This window comes from Physeter macrocephalus, chromosome 14 (assembly GCF_002837175.3).
Source record: "Physeter macrocephalus isolate SW-GA chromosome 14, ASM283717v5, whole genome shotgun sequence".
NCBI lineage: Eukaryota > Metazoa > Chordata > Mammalia > Artiodactyla > Physeteridae > Physeter > Physeter macrocephalus.
In genome coordinates, this window is record NC_041227.1 from 80,234,618 (window position 1) to 80,259,449 (window position 24,832).

The window sequence follows — 24,832 nt, forward strand, 5'->3', positions numbered from 1 at the left end:
AGAGAAGTTGCATTGCTGGTGAACTTTTCTTTTCTCTCAGCACTTGGAAGATGCAGTTCCACCCTCCCCCAGCTCATGCCTTCCCGAGTCTGCTGCTTGCTTGGATCCGCGTGTGTCTGGGGCACCGTGCACTTTCGCTGGCTGTGTCTAGGCATGTCCCCCGCCCCCCCACACTCTGGGGTGTGTGATGGTTTCTGAACCTGAGGCTGGGTATTTTTCAAAGTCAATTCTGGAAATTTCTCAACCGTTATTTCCTTGATTGTTGCCCCATCTGTCCTTTATACTCTTTTTCCATAATTTTGTTAGAAACCTATAAGACTTTCCCATCTGCCCTGTGTGTCTCTCAGCCTATTTTCTGTCTCTTTGTCTTTTGTTCTTCTGTTTGTTCTTTATATTTATTGTTCAATTTGTGAAATCTCTCTTTAGGCACACTTAAATTGCTGTTTTAGTTATTATATTTGGTCTGTTTTTACTCTGCTTAGCTTTATTTTGTTTGTGTTTTATTTCTGTTTGTTTTTAATTTCCTTCTCGTTTCTTTGGCATATTGTTCCTTACTCGTAATTTAGATCTTTCTTTGTTGTTCTAAACATACTGTGCATCCTTATTTTCTACTCTGCTCCCAGTTACTCTGTTGCTGTATATGGTGGGTTTCATTCTCCTAATTCTTGCGTTTGCTCGTCTGTTTTCATATGTATTTTGTGATTTTGTTTTCACTCTGAGCTTACGGGCCTTGGGACTCTTATCTGTGGAGTGTATCTCATGCCCGGGTTGGAGCTCTGCTCTTCCAGCAGGGGTCTGTGCCTGCCCCGCCGCTTGCCTGAGTGCATGTGTAGCCTGGGGCTGCTGTACACAGTGTCTCCCTAATGCCACTGCTGACGTACGTGTGTGCGTGTGTGTAGACCACTGTGCGCGGTGCGTTTACAAGTTCGCCCGCTGTGGTTATTGGCTTTTTTGGTCCTGGTTCTCTGATCTGATCCCCCACCCCGTGCAGGCACCACACGTCTGCTTCTTCCTGCACGGCGGCCCATACATCAACCAGATCCACGTCCACCCCGGGGGAGCCCTAGTCCGGGAGGAGGCGCCGGGAGGTTGGGGTCTGTTTACATGCGGCACGGCACCGGGGAGGGGCAGCCTTCGTGGGGCGGAGTCTGCCGGGTCCGTACGTGGCAGAGCCCGTGGGGCAGGACGAGCCTGTTCTCGGGAGCTCGGGAGGGGGCGGTTGGTCCCGGTGCTGGAGTGCGGGTGAAGTCGCCAGGGGTGGCACGTCGCCTCTGGCTGCTGTCCCGTCGGCGCTGGGCCGCACCCGAGGAAGCGGGGCCTCTGACCCTGCGAACCTGCAGCCGTCGGCTGGAGTCCACTCCTCCCAGCGCAGGGAGGCGAAGGCCCGGGTGCAGGTGGCCCAGGGAGTCCCGGCAGCCCAGGTCCCCGCCCCGCCCAGGGTCTCGGGCAGGGGCTCGTGTCTGTCGTGCAGGGACTTTGGGTCCGGCTCATCTCGTGGCATCGGGGTGGGAAGGGTGCAGGTGGCGGCAGACGGAGGAGAAGCATCTCGAGTGCCAGCCCTCGGCCCTGCCAGCGTGCGGGCTGCGTGCAGCTCGCCGGTCTTCTGGACGTGGCGCCTTTTCCCACGTCCTTTCTCCTTTCTTCAACCTCTTCTCTCCTGATAATCTGACACTCAGAGCACCTGTCGGGGACATTACAGGCCATGTCCTAGTCCAGTGTTGGGGCAGAAATGCCCGTGTCCCCGGGCATCGTGTCCTTGACTTGACCTGTGGGGCTGCACAGGTGGGGCCCGGGTCCCCAGAACCAGCCAGGGTCAAGGGGCGGCAGTGGAGGCCCTGCAGGCCTCCTTGCAGGGGCTGCGCCACGAGCAGAGGCGTCCTGGAGAGGGCGGCAGGATTAGGGGCTGCGACCAGAGGCGTGAGAGTGGAGGGGGCGCCGTAGGGCGGGGTGGGGCCCTGGGTGGACATCGTCTTTCGGGCCAGCGCCGTCAGCCGTCCCTGGGGAGGGGCATGGGGGGGACGCAGCCCGCTGGGCTCTTGGACGTCCGGCCTCCAGGAGGCTGCCCAGCCAGGCTGTGGTTCTTCTCTTCCGAGCTGCCCTCGCAGCTCCCCTCCTTCACGGGGTCCCTTCTTTTCTCCCGGAATTGCTTCCATGTCAGTGAACACAGAGCGAGAAAGTGAATTTCATCTTTCTCGAGTGCTGTGGGTTTTCCAGAACGTGTCAGGTGATTTGAGCGCCCCGTTTGCTGGTGTCTGTAGCCTCAGAGGGTAGCCGCCCCTCCTGCCTCTTGTTGTCTTTAGATGGAGTTGAAGCTGCGTCAGTTCCTTCGCCTCCGCAGCCCCTGGGGGTGGCCTCCTTCCCTCGGGAGCCTCGTCGGCTGGTGCCCGGGCAGTGCGGGCGGGAGGGGCACCCCGCTCACGAGCTCAGAGCTGCTCTCGGGTTGGTGGGGAGTGTTCCCTGCAGTCTGATGTCCTTGGATCCCTTTGCTCCGCTGTGCCAGCCCCGTGCTGTCTGTGAGCAGTCTGGTCCTGTTAACGTGAGTGGGAGGCTAGGGAGGAGGCCCCTCGGTCCTGGGGCCTGGCCCTCACGGGTTGCCGTGTGGTAGGAGGACCAGGATGTGCTGGGGCCTCAGACCAGTGGCCGCTGGCCTTGCCCGTGGGCGTAGGCTCTTGTGGTTTCGCCTTCCAGCCGCTCAGAGGGGCAGGCGTGAGGAGGCCACAGTCACACCGGCCGTCTTGTCCCGGAGCTGGTCGCCGGCACTGGATCCTGGTGACCACAGGCTGGGAGCCCTGCCTGATGCAGTTCTGAAGAGCACGCGGGATGACACGCGGGACGGCTTGTGGCCTGTAAAGTGCTGTGCCCGTGAGCGAGCTGCCACACCTGCCTGGGTGCAAGGGTACTGAGACCATCACTTGGGGGAAGGAAAAGCTGACGTGTTTGGGCCAGTGAGCCTGGGGCGGGGTGAGGGGCAGGGAGGAGAGAGGCAGGCATTGGGGGGTGGAGGTGCCAGCCGTGGGCCCGTCCCCCCTCCTCCTGTGGCCCTCACGGCTGTGCGAGACCATCCCCAGCCCTTCTCTGCGCAGGCACCCTTTCGTGTTTATCAAGTAATCTTTGTTCATCTTTCAGCCCCTCCCTTGGGTGGTCATGCCCCCATTTTGCGTGAGAAGGGCGAGCTCAGAGAGGTTAAGTCACCTGCCCAGGGTTGCACAGCTGGTTTGTGGTGGAGTCGGGATTTGAGCCTGGGTTTGTCCAACCCAGACACACCTGACACTGGGACCCCTCGGTGCTCATCACAGCTCTCAGGGGACCCCAGGAGGTGGGGGGCACAGCCCACCTCTGCACTGCCCACTTGCTTGGAAAGCGAGCAGCCAGGACCGGGCCCAGCCACGCAGCTCGCAGAGGCCAGCTTCCACCCTCCCGCGCGGCAGTTCCACGTTGCTGCCTCCATCCACTGCGTTTCTTCTGGTGACTCCGTGTGAGTGGAGAGGCCGTTGGAACGGGACTCTGTAGCTGTTTAGGGTCATGAATTTCATTCTCTTATTAAAACACGATGGCGCTGTGGGATGAGCGGGGTCCGGTAGAGATGCCAGACTTGTTGAGGGCTCGTAGTGGCGGAAGGGCTGGGTTGGAAGGGCCCCCGTGGAGCCCTGCAGGTGGGCGGGGGGTGAGCGGTCCGCCAGGAGGGTGAAATGGGCGGCAGCTCTGGCCGGGAGGTGGGGTTGTGATGGTGAAAAACACTCAGGGATGCCCCCCGCCACCAGGAGGGCCCGGAAGCGGGGCCCCTGACGCTGTGGGCGCCACAGCCCCGGCCTCTGGGCTCGCGCTCTGGGATCGGCAGGACCTCGTCTCCGATGCGGTTTCCACCCCCCGAGGAGGGGGCTCGAGAATCCCCAGGCAATGCCTGCCTCGCTGGGTGGGGGGCTTCCGAAGCCGGGCGCGCTGGGCCGTGGGAGGGGCCGGCCTCTCCGTGTCCCGCGCGCCATCGGCCCTGGGTGCCGGAGAAGAACCAGGTGAGGTGGGGGGTGGGAGCTGCAGTGAGTGCGCCGCTGCTGCTTTTGTGGTCCTGGCGGGCGCCAGCCGTGCCAAAGCACCGCGTGCCCGGTGCTCTGCTGGGACTTCGGCCACCCCGAGAGGTTTCTTGTGCTTTTCGTTTCACAGTCCTGAAGCTCAGGGAGGGCAGTTATTTTTCCTGAGGTCACACAGCTAGTCTTTGTGAAGCCAGGATTTGGGCCCAGCCGGCCGGGGTGCTCGCACCTTCCTGGGCCCTCGGCTGCTGCCCCCTCCTCCTCCCTCGTTGGCGCTCCCTTGGGGGTGCCGGCTTCCTTCAGGGTCTGAGCTCTCGCCTGGGCGTCCTCCTTGTGGGCCCCACGCCTCCCCTGGGCCGTGGCCCTCCTCACTGCAGGCCCTGGGGGCTGTGGCTCAGCATCCTCGTCCTCAGGGCCCCCAGCCCTTCTCTCCCCTGCCCCCGCCCACCCCAAGGCCCAGGCTTGCAGCTCTGATGGGCCTGCATCAGGCGGCGCCTCGCAGATAGCCAGCGGGGGGCAGGCCCGTCCTCAGCGTCGCAGCGGTGTATGCTTCCACCCGCGCGTGCTGCTTCAGCCTCCGCGAGCGGCGCGTGCGTGTTTCTCCGTCCCCGGGCATTCGTCAGCATGTTTTGGGGCTGCACGGCAAAGCTCAGCGTGAACTGCCGCACTTGGAGGACCAGCCGATGCCGAAGGTGATCACCGCCGCCGCTGCCCTCCCACGAGGGCGCGCCGCGTGGAGCGCCCTTCCCCAGCGGTGCCCGGCGGGAAGCCCAGGCGCTTCCTAAAGCGTCTGGGGCCTCTGCGTCCGCGGCCTCCCCCGGGCCCGCCCCCGGGGTCTGCCGAGGCCCCCTCACTGTCTGCGCGCCCGCTCCTTGGGCCCGTCCTGAGGCCTGCATTTCACCCCTGCCCCCTTGCCCCCTGCCCGCTGGGCCCGCTCCTGCCCAGGGCCAGTGAGAGGAGGGTGAAGGAGGGGAGGCAGGCGGGAGGTCTCCAGGGTAGCGGGGGTTCTGGCAGCGCTCGTTGCTCCCAGAACTCCTGGGAGGCCCCGCACGCCAGCGGGGCTCTTCTGCCGGTGGCCTCAGGGGCCATTACAGACAGAAGCATTGAAAAACGCTCTCTGCCTGCTCCCTTCAGGTGAGCAGGAAGTTGGGGGACCTGGCCTGGTGAAGGTTTATCTCACGCGTGCGTGTGCACACGCGTGCACGTGCGTTCTTAGGGCTCCGCCTCTGCGTGTTCTCGCCTCTGCGACTCATTCTCCCACCTGCCTGGGTTTTCCCATCCTCCTCGTGCCTGCAGAACGTTGTTCTCCACGTCCGCGGCTTTGCCTTTTCACCCAGAGCTGTTGGATTCTGGAGTCGTAGGACCCTTTCCTCTGCCTGCAGAGGGCTGATCTGAACGAAACCGCATGTGCAGAAGGGTCTTGCCTCCCTGCTAATAAGCCGTAGCCTTTCAGGAGAGGATTCCCCCCTCCTCCCCGCCACCCGTCACTGGTTTCCCCTTCAGCCTAGAGCTGGCCAGGCCTGGGAGACCTGGGGCTTGAGTTGTAGAAGGAAGGACAGACGGTGATGGCCGTGAGCAGAGCTGTGCGTGGTGAGGTGCGCTAGGCCACGTGGCCGGCGGGGACGGGCCTGAAGGACGAGAGGGCCAGACGTGTCCCGGGGGAGAAGTTTCCAGACTGAGGGGTCAGCAAAGCTGGGGCCTGAGGTGAGGGCAGGCTCAGCATCTTTGAGGGACAGGACGGCACTTCGGGAATCTGTCCCCAGGGAGCCGAAGGGCCGGGTGGGCCCCTGGAACCTGCGTTCCTATCCAACCCCACCCAGGTAACAAGCTGCTGGCGGGGGCGGGGGGGGGGGGCGGGGCGGAAATGCGTTCCTGTGGACGGAATTGGCCGCATCCGCTGACATGTTAGAGGGAGGGGTCCTTGCTCAGACTCCGCACCCATCCCCTCTGTATCCCCCAGCTTGCGGCCACCTGTACGCCCCGCTTCTGCCCCCACCCGTCCCCTAGCCCAGCCTTCCCCCGGGCAGGACTCTCGGTGCCCACCTGGACCTCCCGCCCCCTCCTGCAGACGCCTGCTGAGTCCACACTCGGGCTGCCGGGCTGGGCCCGGGGCTGTAGAGTTTGGCTGCCGCCTGGTTATTGGCCAGCCTGTGCCCATCCTCCCTATGGGGCTTGGGACAAGTGACTTTGTACCTCTGTGCCCCCTTTTTCTTTCCAGGAAACAGTGGCCTGGACTTGATCTGAGTGCCTTCCGAGCTTTATATGACTTCCTTTCTCCACCGCTTCTCAGCATAACTGAGGCTCTCCACTCCCTTCATGTACATAAGAGAAGAAAGCGTTGGTCTCATCTCTGCCATCCTCAGATTCTGGGTTCTTATTGGGAATATTCCAGCGCGTGCAGAGACCACACCGCCTTGCTACTGCCCTGGTCTCCACTCACAAGCCTGCAGAGCTCTGAGCCGCTCAGGGAGGAGGGGCAGGAAGACGGCGACGGGTAGGGGGGTCTGGAGCTGTCTGTCCTGGCGTCCTCTTGGCATCCTCCCGCGCCAGCCCAGAGGCATTGCAAGGCTGGACTCCTGAGCTGCCTACTCGGAGCGGCCCCGGCCTTGTCCCCGCGTTGGGCGCTGGCGCGAGCCCCGGGTACACACCAGGAGCGCCAGCCGTGGAGCGCTGGGCGCGTGGGCTGCCGCTCCGCAGGATGTGTGCAGACCCTCTGCCGCCCAGCCAGGCCTGGTCACCCCCCCGTGCTTTCTCCATCTGGTCCTTGAGGCCTGTGTGCAGGAGGGTCGGGACGTATCACCCCCAAACGCGTCGTCTGTCAGGGCGTGTGGGGCTCTCGGCCGGCCTGTCGGTCACAGACCCGAGCTCTGAGGCTGGGGCTGGCGGGGTCGGAGCAGGGTCACGGCCGCCGCCTCTGCTGCGGGTCGCGGCCTCCGCTCTCCCGCACCCCTCTGGGCGCTGCAGGCTGGGCCTGGGGGTCGGGGGGCAACTTCCGTCACTGCCCCCTCCCCCGCGTCCTCAGTCCATTTCTCCCTGCGCGACGCTGTGACCACGCTCTTTGGGTTGCTCTGGTCACGTGACAAGCAGGCGTGCCGGGACAGACAGGGCTGTGGGGGTCCCCAGGGAGAAGCACCCAGCGGAGCCCCGTCCTGTCTGTACCCGGAGGCGTCGGCGCGGCTCCTCTGCTCAGGCTGGGTGCCTGTTTGTTCAGGGGTCAGTCCCCACGCTTGTTCAAGTGGAAACGAAGGGCCCTTCACCACAAGTGGAACCTGTCATTAAAAAGTCATTATCAGATCACAGCAGCCCAGTTCTCGCTGCTCCATGACTAAATGGCACAACAATTTCCTTAAAAGGTGCAAACAGCTAACTTCCAATTTTATATCTTCCTCTTTGCTAGCCTGGAGACGTAATAGAAGAGAACCGTAGTAGGAGGCAGCAATCTGGAGATTTATCGGTCAATAAAGGTGACAATTACAGCTTGTTTATGAAAGGGAGCCCCTCCCCGGCCCCCGCGTGGCATCGACGCTCTGGTAATAATAACTGTGTAACCAGCTCGAAACCGTAAAAGTCGACGGGAAGATGCAGGATTTCAATAAAATTATGACACTCGATAAACCTTCCTGTTGGAAACAAATTTTCCACGGATACGTGTGACCAGTTCCAGTTGGATTTGTAACTTTAATTTCTCACTTATTGAATTTTTTGTCATCAACTAACGATGAAGTCCGTGCTGGGGCGATGGCCCAGCCAGAGGCCCGGGAGCGCAGGAGACCGCTGAACTTGGCGGGCGGGGGCTGGCGGGCTCCTGAGGGAGAAGAGGGGACCCTGTGAGCCCCCAGTCTTCGCCAGTCTCACCGGAGAAGGAGGGGCCTGGGCAGACCGGGTGGGCGGCATCAGTGCTTGGGGTGGAGGGGCAGTTGGGGCAGGTCTCTGCCCAGGCGGTCGGGCCCCAGCTCGCGGAAGCAGCGGCCGAGAGGACGGGGCGGAGGGTCCGAGAACGTGCCTCGGAGTCGGTGCTGGTGCGGGCTGGCCCTGCGGCTCGCCTGGGACGCAGCGCCCTGGCGGGTGTGTGGGCTGCGAGGGGCGCCGGCCGGGGTGCGGAGCAAGGCTGCGCGAGCTTCTCCAGCCGCTGCGCCAGGCATGCCTGCAGGAGGGGCTGCGCCCTGGAGTCCGTACGTGGAGGTCTGTTTGCCAGCGTGGATGAGATGGCTGCTGTCACCACGTGAGCCTCGTGGCTCACAGGCCGGCGGCTGGCTGCTTGGTCCAGGAGGGCATCGTTCGTCCCGGCCGGCCAGTGAAATGCGCTGCTGACCCACCCCGCCGATCAGGGAGGAGGCTCAGGTGGACGAAAGCGCTGGCCTCGGGTTGCCTGGAGCACAGCTGGGACCTGGGCGTGGTCTCGCGGGGGCCACCTTTTCTTCCTGGGCTGTGCTGGCCCCCAGGCTAGGCCACTGAGCTCCCCCGTGTGGCCCACACGCCAGCGGCATCGCCTGTTAGAAAGGCAGACTCTCGGGCCCCACCCCAGACCTGCTGAACCTGAAAGGACGTTTCACAGGACCCGGGAGATGCGCAGGACGGGAGGTTTGAGAAGCGGTGCTCTCGTTGAGCCTGGCTCTCTGCAGGGGACCTGATTTTGTCTAATTGTGCAGCCGGCGTGGGCCTCCTCGGCCGCAGCCGGGAGACGTGGGGGCAGGAGGAGGGCAGGTGCCGGCCCTCAGCTCGTGCTGCAGCCTGCTGGGAATGAGGTCTCCTCCCTGCACACTTGGGGGCTGGGTCCAGGAGAGTCCGGCCGCGTGGTTCCAGGCCCACAGTGGGGGAGGGGAGCCTCCTTTCCCCGTGCCAGCGCCCTTACCCCGGCCGCCAGGGCGGCTCCATCCCTGGCTCCGGGGACAGCCTCGGTCTCTGAGGGCCTCCCCTGCTGCTCTCCCTTCGCCAGCATCTCAGGAAGGGGTCTTGCCCTGTGGCTCCGGAGGCGCCACCCCTCTCTCCCGGGGCTCGTGCCCTGTGGCTCCGGAGGCGCCACCCCTCTCTCCCGGGGCTCGTGCCGTTGGCCGTCATCGTTTCCAGTAGGCTACCACTGGGTGGGGACTCCTGTGTGGCTCTAAGGGGTGGTCTCAGCGCTGTGTGGTCCGTGTGCCCCACGAAACCTGAGCTGCATCTTTACGGGGAGGAGGGGTGCTGGGCGTGGCTGGTGCACGGTGACGCCCAGGACCGCGGCCTCTGGCACCCCATGGGCTCGGGGGTGTGGTGGGGAGGAGCTTGCTGAGGCCAGAGCCGGTGCCGCGGGGGTCCTGGGGCCTCGCAGAGCGCTCCGGGAGGACTTCTCGGTCCTGCTGGACACCTGCCGCCTCCCTACTTAGAGGGACCTCTCCTTACCCACCGATTCTTCTGCTTAGACCCTCGCTCTGAGTGTTGCTGGGTCAACGGCCAAGTCAGAAGTCACGGGAGCCGGGGTACTCCAACCCACTTGCTGGCGGAGCCCACTGGTGTGTCCCTTGGTCTGTTTGCCGGGGCTCAGGAGGTCACACTGACCCAGAACGCTGGCTCAGACCTTCTGCCCAGCTGGGGGACACAGCAGACTCGGGGAGGGAGGGGTGCCGACCCCCGATGGAGGCAGCCCCCGCCCTCCGCTGGCCCATGAGTCTCTGGCCACCGCAGGTCAGGCGGTGCAGCTCAAGGCCGGGCAGGCAGCGTGGCCCCACTGAGGATGGGCCCCAGGCTCACCGGGCACTGGCCAAGCTGGGCTGCGGCTTCAGAGCAGCCAGGGCCCGTCTCGACCTTGGTGGGCTCTGTTGGGCTAAGTGTCCAGCTCGAGCTCTTCAAGGAGCCACCCAAGGGGCCCCACCTGGCAGCCTGCCCCTCGAGCTTGACCCCAAGCCCACCACGCTGCTCCTGTCTCCCTCACACCCCTCGCCCGCCCGGGCCTGACCTCCTGCCCTCTGTGCCCACAGGAGCGGGACGGCATGCGCGCCATCCTGGGGTCCTACGACAGTGAGCTGACCCCGGCCGAGTACTCGCCCCAGCTGACCCGCCGCATGCGCGAGGCCGAGGACATGGTGCAGAAGGTGCACGCGCACAGCTCGGAGGTGGAGGTGAGTGGGCCCGGCGTCCGTGCGCGTGCGCGCTCCGCGGGGGGCCGCTGCGGACGCTGTTGCGTGCAGACCTCGGTCCTGCTGGGGAGGGCCGCCTTCAGCCCCCGCAGGCACAGCCCTGTCGGTACAGGAGCTTCCATGGCGTTTTTGCCGCCACACGTTTGCTCTCCGTGAGACACTAGTGAAGAGGGATTCGCGGGGAAGGCTCCCCCCGACGCCTTAGCGTCCCCGGCACTTTTTACGTTAAGAGATCCTTCCTGTCTGGCACCGTGTGTGCTCCAGTTCATTATGAGGCTGGCAGTTCTGGCACCTCCAATGCCATGTGTTCAGGCTTTTTGCGTGTTGGCGATGAGGGGCTGTCAGTGACCTCGGAACTCGTTGACCAGCGTGGTCACCGTGCCTTACCCTGCCCGAGGCCGCGGCTTGGGGACAGCCCCGCCCCTGGCGTCTGGCAGACGGGCACCGGCTTCCTTTGGCTCCCGGTCTCCCCTTGAGTCCTGCCTGCAGGGGGCTGACTCGTCCCGGTTTGCCTGGGACTGTCCTGGCTTTGGTAGCGAAAGTCCCTGACCCCTTCTCCCCTTCCTGTGGTCAGCAGTGCAGCGGGGCGGCCACTCAGCCTTCCCTTCCAGCTCCCGGACTTCCGGGAGAATTCGGGCGGGTGGACGTCACCGGCTCTGCCAGCGTCACCGCCACGGCTCTTCCTCTCCGTCGTCATCGTCACCACAGGGGCTCATGTGGCCAGTCCAGGCGCTGGGCGGAAGGCACCAGACGGAGGAGGGGCAGAGGAACGGCCTCCCAGCCCTGGCAGCCGCCCCGCCCCGCCCCGTCCACGCTGGGACTCCCGCCCCTGCCCTGTGCTCTCCGGACACGGGTGCCGATGGCCTCCTGCCCTCCACCCAGGCCGCACCGCCCCCGGACCTGTGTTAGGACAGAGGACCTGAGACCCCCACCTTTGAGGCTGGGGGTTACCCTGGGACCAGCCTCAGTGTTCTGGACTCGGGCTCTGCTTGCCGTCCCAGCGAGGCCATCCATTGGGGGTGGGTTCTTGCTCTGCACGTGTCCTGCACAGCAGACCCCCATAGGGGAGGGAGCCCCCTAAGTCCCTCCCCCCTGAATTCCCCCCGAGAGCCCCGCCTGGGCCTGAGCTGCTGTTCGTGGAAAGGGTCCAGCACAGAGGGGCTGCAGCAGGGCGTTCCCGGGCCAGGCCGACTGGGCACTGTCCCCGGCCTTTTTGGAGTGTCTGCAGGCAGCTGAGGAAAGGCTGGCTGACGCCAGGTGTTGGAGCCACCCGTCACCTTTGGAAAGCGGAGGCCGTGGTTGGGTTCGCCGTGCCCTGTGGGTCGGGCCTGGGTCTGCTCCTGTCTAGGGCTGTGTGCCTCCCGGTCTCCACCAGGTGGCAGCAGACAGAGCCGGCCGGTCCTGCTCCCTGGTTCAGGCCCCCGCAGGGTGGGATGCAGACTGTACTGAGGGACCCCGGACAGGACGGGGCTTCTCCTCAGCCTTGGTTCTTTCTCCTGCACGTCACCGAGACCCCTTCTCGTCTCCTTCCGGCCCTTTGGGAACCTGTGCTGGGACAAGGATGTCCTTCCCCCTCCCTCCCGCTTCCCTCCTCCCCAGCCGTCCGCTGACCTGATCTGTACCAGGCACCGCCAAGCGTGGGCCCCCAGGAGCCCCCCGCCCAGTTAGGAGCCACCGGGAACTGGAGCTGTGCGGCTCTGGGTTGGCCCCGAGCCGAGGGAGCTTGGCTGGGAGAAGCTGCCTCCGTGGGGGGCTGGGGGAGCCAGCCGCCCGGTGCAGGATGAGGATGAGGGGTCCTGGGTGGACTGGGCTGGCGGGATCCGCAGAGAGCCTCCTGCAGGAAGGACCCTCTGCCCGAGCTCACGTACGTGCTGGCGCTGCTGGAGCAGGCTCGGCTCTAGGGTTAGGACTGAGCGTGGGGTGTGAGGGAACGTGTGGACTTCCAGCCTTCCAGAGGGCTCTGCCCTGGTCTTCTTGTCGGTGACGTGCGCCGTCCTCTCAGCGCTCGGACCGCTCACGGCCACCTCGCTGCCCACTCGAGGGGAGAGGACCGGGGCCGGTCTCCAGGACCCAGGGGGTTCCTCTCAACGCTCGGCAGTGTCACAGAAGTGACAGGTGCGGCGGGGAGACACATACACGGCAGAAGGCTTTGCTCTGCAGTGTCCGGAGGGTGGGAGGGAGTATGGTGTAGAAGGGGAGAAATTGGGGAAATGGGAAACGTTGGGCAAATTGGGGCATATTCGCCTCACTCCTGAGCGTTGCAGCCAGCGGCCCCATCACCCCGTCAGTGAGCTCCCTGGATTCGCCCAGCCGGGCCGTCGGGGGCCCGCCCCACGTAGTGTCTCAGCGGTTCTCACGTGGGCCCGGACCGGGGCTCCCCGAGCGCCTTGGAGGGTGTGCAGCCCTGACGGGGGCGCCCACCTCCCATCAGCGCCTGCCTCCAGCCCCCGCTGGCCCTGGGACCCCCAGGGTGGGGAGCGGGGGGGTTCCTGTGGGGGGCCCTCTGGTGGCCGCTGGCGGCTCCCCTGGACTTGGTCTCATCCCAGGAGGTCTGGGTTAGGGAGAACGTGACCCCAACATGAGGAGCTAAGCCCATTAGCGAAGAACAGGAAGGGGTTCAGGAAGGGGTTCAGGAAGGGGGCTGGCGGGGGTGGGGGCAGGTCTTGGGTTCAGGAAAGAGCTGGGCGGAGCCCAGGGCGAAGTGGGTGTGAAGGCGGTGTCCTCGCTGCCCAGAGCCGCGAGGCCAGTGATGGGCCGTGTGGAGGGAGCCCGGCGAGTGCCCCCCCGCCCCCCGTCCCCTTGCGTGACTGGCGCCGTCTCCTCACTCCACAAGGCCCGGTGGGCGTGCTCAGCCCTCCAGCCGAGGGTGGGTGGCAGAGGCCTGGCCTGTGGGGACTGCCCTGGCCGTTGCGATGACTGTGGTCCTCCTCTCCGTGGACCAGGGGGAGGTGAGCACCTGGAGGCCTTTCCGGAAGGACTGGGCTCAGACGGGGCTGGGAGACCCAGCAAGGGGGCAGCGTGGGCTGTGGGTCAGGTGTGCCCGTGTGTGGTTTGCCGGTCCTTCTCCCAGGAGATCCCAGGAGAGGGGGTGGCAGAGCCTCCTTTAAGGTGAGTCACAAAACCCAGATGCTGGCCTGACCTGCCTTCAGTCCCAGCAGTTCCCTGGTAGAGCCGAGAGCTTCTGTGCAGCTCCAGGTGGAGCGCCGGGTGAAGGGGGGGCGGGGGGCGGGGGGCGGAGCGGGCAGGTGCTTTCTCTCCACGCACGTGAGGCTCTGGGGCAGCCTGGGGCTCCCCGGCCCAGACCCGCGTCCCATCTCCAGCCTGACCCCTTTCGGGGGGGCACCCAGGCTCTCTGAAACCTGTCTCACCCCTCTGAGGCCCTGAGCAGCCGGGGAGAGGCCTGCGGCTCAGGAGGCTGGAGCCTGGACGCCGGGGTTTGGGCAGGACAGGCCCCTGTGCCGTCCCTTGTGCGTCTGCTCCTACGGCCCCAAGGGAGCGGACAGGTTCAGAGGCGCCTGGCTTTGAGCTCGCCCTCCAGGTCAGAGTGGCCCCATGCCGGAGCCGAGCCGTGCAGGGCAGGGCTGGCGTCCTTCAGGCAGTTTTCCTCTTCTTGTTTTATTAAACAGTGACATTTCATGTCTCAGAGGCTCGGAGAACGACCCACACTTGGAGACTCTGGAAGCTGCTTCAAGCTGCCGGACAGAAGTTTATTAGCTGAGCATCACATATTGACAGATGGTAGGAAGTTATGTAACTTCACAGAACCCGTTTGTTAAGGGTTCCTCAGAGCCTCCAGGCGGCTCGTCTGTCCTCCGGCTGCGATGCAAGCACCGTTTGGGGGCGCACGGCAGCGCAGACGACAGCAGAGCGCCGCTCACAGCCCCACGGTCCCCGTTTTGTTCTGCTGTCTTGGGGGGCCACCGGGAGCAGCCGGGTGCGTGCAGGGACGACATCCCCACGGCCCCCGGGCCTGACGGTGTAGACGGATTAGCGTCTCTCGCCCGCCCGAGAGAGCGCTGGCCTGGGGCTCAGGGTCGGGGCGCCCTGGGGTCTGGGTGCCTGGTGGAGGTGAGGGCCCCTCTCCCCACCCCTCCCCACCCCACCCAGCCCTTCTTTCTCCCTCCAGCCTTCTTCCCTTTCCTTCCCTTTCCTTTCTTTCTGTTCTCTCTTTGTGTCCATCTGTTTCTGTCTTTACCCTGCTCTGTCCTCTCATCTCCACTGCCCCCTTCTCCTCCTTGGCCTCTCTCCACCTCCTCGCTCACCCCCAAGCTCCCGTCTCTTTCCACGCAGAGGTCAGCAGGCTTTGTCTGTAAAGGGCCAGACAGTAAGTGCCGTGGGCTGTGTGTCCAGGAGCAGCCGTGGGCCGTCAGTAGGTGGCGGGTGTGGCTCTGTGCCCGTGAGACTATAGATAAGAGCGGTGGTGGGCTGGGCTTCTGTGCAGGCTGTAGTTGCCAGCCCCCTCTTCTAGCTCCTCTTTTCTGGGCCCCCGGGACCCTGCAGCTTGCCGTGAGAGCTGCCGCGCCTGCCCCATGGGGGGCCTGGCCAGCCCCCGGTGTGCCCACGGCAGGCGGCCTCTCACAGGTACGGGGGCGAGCTGCTCCGTCGGCCCTGCCTCTCACTTGCTGGGGAAAGAGTGGGACCCACAGATGTGAGCACAGGGAATTTGAAAAACACAACATCCACGTCTCAGAGAGTCGTTACATTTCACCCGTTTAGCTTAGTCAGCCAGTTCTAGCGGGAAACATGCTTTGATTCTGGCCAAACCATCTCAGTGCCGCCAACCAGAAGTGTTGAGATCGGGAGGATCCCAGTAGCCCGACTCTGGTGCCATTTTGCACGGATTTTATTTATTCCATTTAATAAAGTGGCTGCAGAAGTCGGTAGCATATGTCATGAATCCTCCTCTGTCGACAGGGGTATAAACATGCAGCTCATGCCACCTTGATTCAAGATATCAGCCTGATTTGTTTTTCTAATTTATTTAATTAAAACAGATTATGGCGCTGCTGGCTGCATGGAGGTCTGTGGGAAACCCCAGCTGCAGGTTTTGCAGCAGTAACTTCTGACTCGCAGCTTAGGGGGGCCCGGACATCACCCCGCTCCCGCTGCCTCTGGGCCTCCCGGCCTTCCGCGAGGGCCCACGTCGCAGTGTTCCTGTCGCTGTCCCCTGGCCGTGGGGGGCTTGGCTTCAGGAAGAGCAGCAGCTTTTGAAGCCTACGCTGTTCACCAGATCCAGATTTTGTTCTTACTTGTGAAAGTGTTTAGTGCTCCCCTTGTATAAGGAACTTGAGGTGACTCTCCTGTAAACAAGCGCAGATGAAACCAACTGGAAAATCTTGAGGCAGAGTTACAAGATGAGCAACATGCTAAAGAGAAATGGAAAACAGAAAGGAGGCAAACAGGGAGAAGGTAACACCAGAGACCCGGGCTCCGGGAGTCCCCTGCGGTTGGACACGGATCTGGCGTGCTGAGGCCACAGGCAGTGGGCGAGGGCCACGTTCTAGTTTTAGTTTTTTGGGGACCCTCCACACTCTTCCCTGTAGTGGCTGCGGCAGCTTTACATTCGCACCATCAGTGCGCAGCACGGTCCTCGGCGCTTGCCGTCTGTCGTTGTTTCGGTAATTCCCACCCCACAGGCGTGAGGCGATATCTCACTGTGGTTGTGATTTGCATTTCCCTGATGGTTAGTGATGTTGAGCATCTTTTCGTCTATCTGTTGGCCGTCTTTATCCTTTGGAAAAACTTCTGTTCAGATCCTTTCACCGTTTCTTAATTGGCTTTTGGTTTTTGTTTTAACCATTCAGTTGTATGAGTTCCTTATATATGCTGGATATTAACTCCTTGATGCATGGTTTGCAAATATTTTCTCCCATTCCATAGGTCACTTTTCATTTTGTTGTTTCCTTCGCTGTGCAGAAGCTTTTTAGTTTGTTTTTTTCTATTTCTGTCAAAAATGCCAGTGGAATTTTGATAGAGATTACATTGAATCTGTAGCTTGCTTTGGGTAGTACGGACAGTTTAACAGTATTAATTCTTCCAGTCCATGAACACAGAATGTCTTTCCATTTATTTATGTCGTTTTCAATGTCTACTATCAATGTCTTTTGAGTATATAGATCTTTTACCTTCTTGGTTAAATTTATTCCTAAGTATTTTATTGCTCTTTGATGCTGTTGTAAATGGGACTGTTTAGTTTCTTTTTCAGATGGTTCATTATTAGCGTACAGAAATGCAACTTATTTTTGTATGTTGATTTTTTTTTTTTTTTTTTTTTTTTTGTGGTATGCGGGCCTCCCTCTGTTGTGGCCTCCCCCGCCGCGGAGCACAGGCTCCGGACGCGCAGGCTCAGCGGCCATGGCTCACGGGCCCGGCCGCTCCGCGGCACGTGGGATCCTCCCGGACCGGGGCGCGAACCTGGCTCCCCTGCATCGGCAGGCGGACGCGCAACCACTGCGCCACCAGGGAAGCCCGTATGTTGATTTTATGTACTGAATTTGTTCATTCTAACAGAATTCTGGTGGAGTTTTAAGGATTTTCTATAAATAAGATCATAACATCTGCAAAGAGACAGTTTTACTTCTTCCTTTCCTATTTGGATGCCTTCTGTTTCTTTTTCTTGTCTGATTGCTCTGGCTAGGACTTCCAGTACTATGTTGAATATGAGTGGTGAGAGTGGGCATCCTTGCCTTGTTCCTGATTTTAGAAGAAAAGCTTTCAGTTTCTCACTGTTGACTATGACATTAGCTGCGGGCTTTATTATGCTGAAGTACGTTCCTTTGGTACCTAATTAATTTTTGTCACGAAAGGATCTTAAGTTTTGTCAAATGCTTTTCCTGCATCTATTGAGGTAATCACGTTTTTTTGTTGTTTTTTGTTTTATTTTTTCCGGTACGTGGGCCTCTCACCGCCGCGGCCCCTCCCGTCGCGGAGCACAGGCGCCGGACGTGCAGTCCCAGCGGCCACGGCTCACGGGCCCAGCCGCTCCACGGCATGCGGGACCCTCCCGGACCGGGGCACGAACCCGTGTCCCCCGCATCAGCAGGCGGACTCCCAACCACTGCGCCACCAGGGAAGCCCACGTTATTTTTATTCTTCATTCTGTTAATGCGGTGTATTGCGTCAATTGATTTGTGGATGTTGAGCCATCCTTGCGTTCCATGGATAAATCCCACTTGATCACGGTGTATGATCTTTTTAATGTGCTGTTGAATTCAGTTTGCTAGTATTTTGCTGAGGATTTTTGCGTCTGTGTTCATCAGGGATATTGACCAGTGAGTTTTTTGGGTTTTGTCTTTTTTTTTTTTTTTTCTCTTGTAGCATCCTTGTCTGACTTTGGTATCAGGGTAATGCTAGGCTTGTAAAATGAGTTTGGAAGTGTTCCCTTCTCTTCGATTTTTTTGGAAGAGTTTGAGAAGGATTGGTATTAATACTTTTTTAAATGTTTGGTAAAGTTCACCAGTGAAGCCAGGTGGTCCTGGGCCTTTCTTTGTAGGGAGGTTTTTGGTTTTCTTTTTTAACTGATTAATTCTTCTTACTCTTTACTGGTCTGTTCATATTTTCTGTTTTTTTAACGATTCATTCTCGATTATGTGTATATTTCTAGGAGTTTATTTCTTTTAGGTTGTCCAGTTTTTTGGTGTATAATGTTGATCACAGTAGTTCTTGAGTCTTTGTGTTTTTATGGTATCCTTTGTGATGTTTTCTTTTTCATTTGTGACTTTATTTATTTGAGCCTTATCTTTTTTCTTAATTAGGTTTGTCAATTTTGCTTATCTTTAAAACAGACAAACAAACAAACAAAAAAACCAGCTCCTAGTTTTGTTGATCTGTTCTGTTCGGTCCGTGGGTGGTTGTCTAAATCCACGTTCTGTGAGGGGATAACAGCTGAAAACTGCTCCTTCACCTTGTGACGCTCCCAGCCCAGACCTCTGTTCCAGGTCACGCGGCTGGAATGCAGAGACTTCGGGATTGATCTCTGTTGTCTGGCGTCACCCCTGCAGTGATGCCTGAGTGGCCAGGAGGGCTTGTGAAGACAGATCTGCTGGGTCCTCCCCAGCTCTTGGGGGCGTGGGGGGCTGAAACGTTGCACTTCCCACACGTTCCCAGGGGTGTTGCAGCTGTGGTCCTAGGCCCACCACCTGCAGGGTAACTACGCTAGCTGTTAAAGCCAGGGTGGGGTCCAGGTCCGCTGTGGAAGTGCCACCGTGGCCCTGTGAGCACCAGTGGGGCCCGGCATGCTCCGCGTCTGGGAGAGGTATCGGCTGCGTCAGTTGCATAGGTGGGTTCTGAGGGGTGAAGGCCTCCATCCTGCAGGCTGCCCTGGAGCCAGGACTGCCCGGCGGAGCCAAGGCTCCAGGCCGAGCCCGGCACGTGCGCTGCCTGCCTGCTTACGTGCCGACGTGCTCTGCGGCCACAGGAGGCGTGGCTCACTCCTGCCTTCGGGCTGACGTCCATGTGGGGAGGCGCCCTCTCTGCCCCTCGGGGCTGCCGCCAGGTGGAAGCCGTGTGTCTATGGGCCCCTGCCTGGACGGGCCCCTGTCGACCCGCCGGCTTCCTCGCCTCTTTTTTCTTTACACTTTATCACAAGCCTGTGTGTGAAGTGGAGCCGAAATGCAGGGGGCCTGAGACCCTGGTCTCGTTCTGTCCCCGAGACCTGCAACCTTGGGCTTTGCGGCCTCCTGTCCTGCCTGCATCTGGCTGCAGGGGCGGCTTCTCCCCTGCGCCTGGGCTCCTGCACTGGCGGGTCCTGAGCAGCAGTTGTCACTCGGAGATAAGAGTGGCCACGCGAGGTCTCAGTGCCCCCTTCTCCGGTCACACGTGGTGCGTGGGCCGGGGGCTCGCGCCTGGGGTCTGGCAGGAGTGCAGCGCCCCCGGACGGCCTGACGCAGCCCTGAGGTCACTGGTCCCCTTCTGCCTGCTCCGGGGTGTGCTGCCCCTGGGATGGCCGGTTCCCTTCCTCCTGTCCCCCTGCCGCGTCCCCGCCATGTGCCTGCCCTCCCAGCTCCACTGCACCCAGCCCGGCCAGGGCAGGGACGTAACCGTGAGAGGTCGTGCCTTCCCGAGGCTGTTCCAGGAGGCCGTCCCTTCCGGAAGCGCCCTGGCCTCGGTCACGCGAGCAGCTGTGAGGAGCGGCTGACGGTCAGTCTCTGACGCGGCCCACGGCCCCGCCAGCCCGCTGCTCCCTGGTGTCCTCGCTGCAGGCTGGGCCCCCCGTTGAAGGCTCACCCCGCGGGGTCCCCGTCGTCACCGCCGCCTCAGGATCCTGAGTGCAGAGTGAGTGCCAGGTGGGCGGCCGCCACGTCCTCGCTCTCCTCTCCCAGGTGAGGCGATGGCCCGGCGCGGCAAGGGCTCAAGCAGGGTCCCCGGGTGTACGCGGCTCCCCCGCCCAGTGCCGGGCGTCCGAGGGGTGCGTGTGGACCGCGGCTGCCCCGGTCCTCCGACACCGGGCGCTGTCGGCCTTTAATTTCCCGCGTGACTGAGCCGTGGAGCAGCTTCGCGGGCGCGCCTTCCCTGGCGAGGCCTCCGCTCACACCGTCTCCTTCCTGTGCTGGGTCCTGCGCGCCCAGCCCGCCAGTTCCTCCCGCGGCCCGAGGAGGGGGGGGTGCTGGGGGCGGGGCCGTGAGCCAGTGCGGTGGGGGCCACGCCTCCCGTGTTTCCTTCCCTCAGATCCGAGGCCTGTGCTGCCTGCCCGTCGTCGTGGATGCCGGGAAAGCACTGTTTCAGGGGTTTTGTCTGGTTTTCTGGTTGGTTCAGGGGGAGGGTAAACCCAGCGCCCGTTGCTTCATCTTGTCCCCGGAGAAGGGTTCCCGGGGCCCTGGGGGCTGCGGGGGCCTGGGTCTGCTCTCTCCCGCACGGAGGCTGTGCTCTGTTCACGCCCCCTCCGAGCCTCTCTGCAGAGCTTTGTGTGAAGGACAGGAGTCACGTTTCAGGGCGCGCACGCTGCAGGCTTGCGGCTCACGGGTGGGGCGGCCCGCTCGGCAGGGCCCCTTCCTGCCGCCCAGCCCATCTGCTCCCGGAGGCCCCTGTGTGGGCTCTCAGGGGGTCCTTCCCCGGCGCAGAGCCTCTGCTGGGTGCTGCCGGCACCCTGCACCCCCGGTCGGGGAGCTCCCACTTCCCGGAGGGGCTGCGGTGGCAGTGCTCCCGCGTGGGTTTGCCCTGAGGACCGTCTTGTCGCCTCCCCGGGCAGGGCTCCTCCGCGGCCAGCTGCCCCTTCCCATCCAGCCTCTTAGTCGTGCCTCCGCCCTTCGGAGCCCTGCCCCTCTTGCTGCTGGGCTTTGTCGTGGCTCCGCTCTGCTCTGCTCCGCCGGCCCAGCCGAGGGCCCGCCTGCACTCTTAGGCTCTGGGCGCGGAGGCCGTCGCGGGCGTGGCCGACAGCCCTGCCGTCTGACCGTCTGCTTCCTTTATGTAGCAGAGCCGTCCTCCCTTTGTCCCTAGTTTGTCCTCCTGGGTGGTAGCACGGGTGTGCTTTAAATGTCCTTTATCATTGAAGCGTGACCCGCACACACACACAACGCGCGCACGCTGCAGGCTTGCGGCTCACGGGTGGGGCGGCCCGCTCGGCAGGGCCCCTTCCTGCCGCCCAGCCCATCTGCTCCCGGAGGCCCCTGTGTGGGCTCTCAGGGGGTCCTTCCCCGGCGCAGAGCCTCTGCTGGGTGCTGCCGGCACCCTGCACCCCCGGTCGGGGAGCTCCCACTTCCCGGAGGGGCTGCGGTGGCAGTGCTCCCGCGTGGGTTTGCCCTGAGGACCGTCTTGTCGCCTCCCCGGGCAGGGCTCCTCCGCGGCCAGCTGCCCCTTCCCATCCAGCCTCTTAGTCGTGCCTCCGCCCTTCGGAGCCCTGCCCCTCTTGCTGCTGGGCTTTGTCGTGGCTCCGCTCTGCTCTGCTCCGCCGGCCCAGCCGAGGGCCCGCCTGCACTCTTAGGCTCTGGGCGCGGAGGCCGTCGCGGGCGTGGCCGACAGCCCTGCCGTCTGACCGTCTGCTTCCTTTATGTAGCAGGGCCGTCCTCCCTTTGTCCCTAGTTTGTCCTCCTGGGTGGTAGCACGGGTGTGCTTTAAATGTCCTTTATCATTGAAGCGTGACCCGCACACACACACAACACACACACACACACACACACAGACAGACGCACACGTCGGAAGTGTCAGCTTGGTGAATCTCACACGGATGGAGACACGAGCGTCACCGGCGCCCAGTGGTCCCCATTACCTCATACTGCAGTCCTCCGGATAGAGGTGGCTTCTGCCGGCTCGTTGCGGCTTGACGACTGTGTCCCCCCCGGCTGTCCTGGCCCCCTCTTGGGGAGTGCTGTCGTTGGTCCGGACTGTGGCCCGGTGCCCGGCCTCTTACCGGGGCACTAAAACTCCAGCCCGAATCTCTCTCACCTTCAGGCGGCAGGCTTGGGGTGGACTTGGCGCGTTATCGTGTTCCCGCCTCCCCTCTTTCCCGACAGTGGGAATTCGGGGTCTCCCCCGGCAGCAGGCATGTGGCAGAGATGGGGGAGGTGTGGTCGCTTCGGCCCCAGGAGGACAAAGCCCACTGACCCACTTTCTGTCTTGTCTTGAAGGCTCAGCTGTCACAGGCCCTGGAGGAGCTGGGAGGCCAGAAACAAAGAGCCGACATGGTGAGTCCCTGAGGCACAGGCCGGGTTGGTGGCCCTTGTGGCCAAAGGGAAGCCCGGGCCCTGGGTACCTTAGAGCGTCGGGACCTGCCCTGCAGGCACAGGCGTGTGGCCCCCCCGGCCGTGGTCCAGGCCACACACCCACCCCCTCCACCCCTGGCACAGACTGCGGGGCTCCCCCCAGCCGGCTCTAAGGCGGGGACGGCGGCGCACCTCCTGCTCAGGTCGCAGCCGCACGACACGCCGACCCCACGCTGACCGCACGGGCCCTGCAGCGTGAGCACACTGAGCACACGGCTCTGCGGCCTCGCGCGGCTACTTTGTAGCATGTTTGTTTCTTTGAGCACACGGCTCTGCGGCCTCGCGCGGCCACTTTGTAGCATGTTTGTTTCTCTGAGCACACGGCTCTGCGGCCTCGCGCGGCCACTTTGTAGCATGTTTGTTTCTCTGAGCACACGGCTCTGCGGCCTCGCGCGGCCACTTTGTAGCATGTTTGTTTCTCTGAGCACACGGCTCTGCGGCCTCGCGCGGCCACTTTGTAGCATGTTTGTTTCTCTGAGCACACGGCTCTGCGGCCTCGCGCGGCCACTTTGTAGCATGTTTGTTTCTCTGAGCACACGGCTCTGCGGCCTCGCGCGGCTACTTTGTAGCATGTTTGTTTCTCTGAGCACACGGCTCTGCGGCCTCGCGCGGCCACTTTGTAGCATGTTTGTTTCTCTGCTCTCCCTGTGGCCTGACTTCTGATGTCAGATCACGTCCGCCCCGCCCTCCGAGCAGCCGGGGAGCCCTCACCTGGGCGCGTGCAGACACGGCCCTGGAACCCTGGCTGGCGCCCCAGTATCTGGAGGCTCCTCACCACCCACGGGGGGACAGGGGGACCCGGCTTTCCGGCATCCGCGTCCTGTACAAACCGTGAGCCGCCCTGGCCCTGGTCTGGACGCTGAGGGGAGGAAGCCCCCGGGCGCAGGAGGCCACAGGTGTGGGGAGGGGAGGGGCGTCTGCACACGTCGCCGTCGCCGGGCCGCTCTGCCCGGGCCACACGCCAGCCGGGTGGGGGCGCTGGGACGCTGCCGGGGGCACACTGGGACTGGCGCCGGGAGCCGGGCTCCTGTCTCGGCGTCGGCGCCGCCAGCCCCGCCTCTCGCGGGCGTGCACAGCGGGGATGGCCGCTGCCGGGCGCGGAAGAGACCACCCTCGAATTGGCTGCTGCGACCCTCGCTGTGGGCGGGGCCCACTCGTGAGCAGGGTCCAGGGCGGGGCGAGGAGTCGGGGGTCGGGTGGGGTGGGAGGATGGGGAGCGCGGGTTCGGGGGAGGCGTGGGGGTCTGAGGGGCAGTTGGACATTGGGCTGGGGCGCTTTGGGGGGTCCGGGGTCCCCGAGTCGAGGCCGGGAAGCACCTGGGTGTTCCCGGTGGGTAGGTGCCCAGCGGGCCGAGCCCTGCCCGGCTGCTCCAGCCCCAGGCATCCGTCCTGGGGGCAGTTCCACTCAGGCAGAGAAGGACATGTCCAGCGAGGGACCCTAGGTCCCGTGTGTAAGGGCAGCCGTGAGAGGAGCCCAGAGCTTCCCGGTGATAGGATTTCATCAGTGAGCCTCCGAGAGCTGTCTCCTGGGGCAGCAGGGGCGTGTCTGGGCCTGCAGAAGTCCTAGAGGTGGGAAGGCAGCCTGACTGCATGCTGGCTGAGGGAGGGCTCTAGTGACAGGTGACCCGCGGCAGCATCCGCAGGGAGGGGCGCCTGGGGCAGCCAGAGCGCAGCTGCCTGGCCTCCAGACCCGGGGCCGGAGGCAGGGAGGGGGGAGAGGGGGTTGGGGGGAGGGTGCTTCCTTCTGGTCCACCGACTTTGCCGCCCGGGGGTGGGGTGGGGTGGCCTTGAAGCCTGACGCATCCTCTTGACGAGGTCCTGAGGACTCGGTGTTCTGTGTCTCCTACGCAGCCCCCTCGGTGCTGGCCTGAGTTGGCGTGTGCCCTCGGGCCGTGTTTCCCGTGAGGTGCAGAGGCAGGAGGAGGGCACTGAGGCCCGCTGCCTCAAGGCTGAGGAGTGAGGATGCCTTGGAGCTGGAGCCTCGGCCCCTCCCCGCCCTGGGGCTTGTGGTTAGCCGGTGCCTCCCAGGCAAGAGGGAGGACAGACCCTGCTGCGCTTGGCCGCTGGCTCCGGCCTTCAGGCCAGGGTGGGCGCTGAGCCAGAGAGGCCGCTGCACCTCCTCTCGGGGCACCTGAGAGACACGGGGCGGCCGCAGGGCTGTGTGCCTTCCAGCCTGTGCTTTTTCTTAGTTTCAGCCCATATAGTTTCCGTTCCTTGTGTGAAGCTCCCAGGGGCTTTGAAATTCTGACACCCGGTCCCTCCTCTAGACCGATTAAGTTAGAACTGGTGGGGGCACCCGGGCAGGGGTGTTATTTCATGTCTTCCTGGGCAAGTCTGATGTCAGCCAGCGTGGAGAGCCTCTGGTAGGCCTGGTGTCCCCAAACTTGGCGCAAGGCCCCTCCCCCAGGCCACTGGGGGACCTTGGGGACCGTGCTCCATGGGGAGCTTTGGATGAAATGTGCCTTGTCCCAGTGGTACTGACCCTGCAGGCGGGCAGTAGTGCGGGGCCTGGCTCTTGCCTGAGCTGACTCTCGGCCATGCCCAGAGATGAGGTGCTGGCGGCCTTTGTGTGCACAAGCCAGGAGCTGTGGGCCCCTTACACTGGTTCTTTCATGCTTGCTTTTGGATCTGGGCTGTAGCTGTCTCCTCAGACAGGTTTTTAATCTCTGCCTTTTTTTTAGACATCTTTATTGGAGTATAACTGCTTTACAATGGTGTGTTAGTTTCTGCTTTATAACAAAGTGAATCAGCTATACGTATACATATATCACCATACCCCCTCCCTCCCGCCCCATCCCACCCCTCTAGGTGGTCACAGAGCACTGAGCGGATCTCCCTGTGCTGTGCGGCTGCTTCCCGCTAGCTGTCTGTTTTACATTTGGTAGTGTATGTATGTCCATGCTACTCTCTCACTTCGTCCCAGCTTACCCTTCCCCCTCCCCGTGTCCTCAAGTCCGTTCTCTAGGTCTCATCTCTGCCTTTGATGGTCTAATCTTTAGCTT

At 62.5% G+C, this 24,832-nt stretch overlaps 1 protein-coding gene across 3 annotated transcripts in view; it reads left to right on the forward strand.

Moving 5' to 3' along the window:
* MAD1L1 (mitotic arrest deficient 1 like 1) overlaps positions 1–24,832 on the forward strand; it is a 350,389-nt gene that overhangs the window by 190,533 nt on the left and 135,024 nt on the right. For all 3 annotated transcript variants that reach the window (XM_024125005.3, XM_028498607.2, XM_055089925.1), the window contains 2 exons: positions 9,977–10,117; positions 21,697–21,753. In XM_024125005.3, the coding sequence (XP_023980773.1) occupies positions 9,977–10,117; positions 21,697–21,753 (198 nt within the window). The remainder of the gene's footprint in view (positions 1–9,976; positions 10,118–21,696; positions 21,754–24,832) is intronic.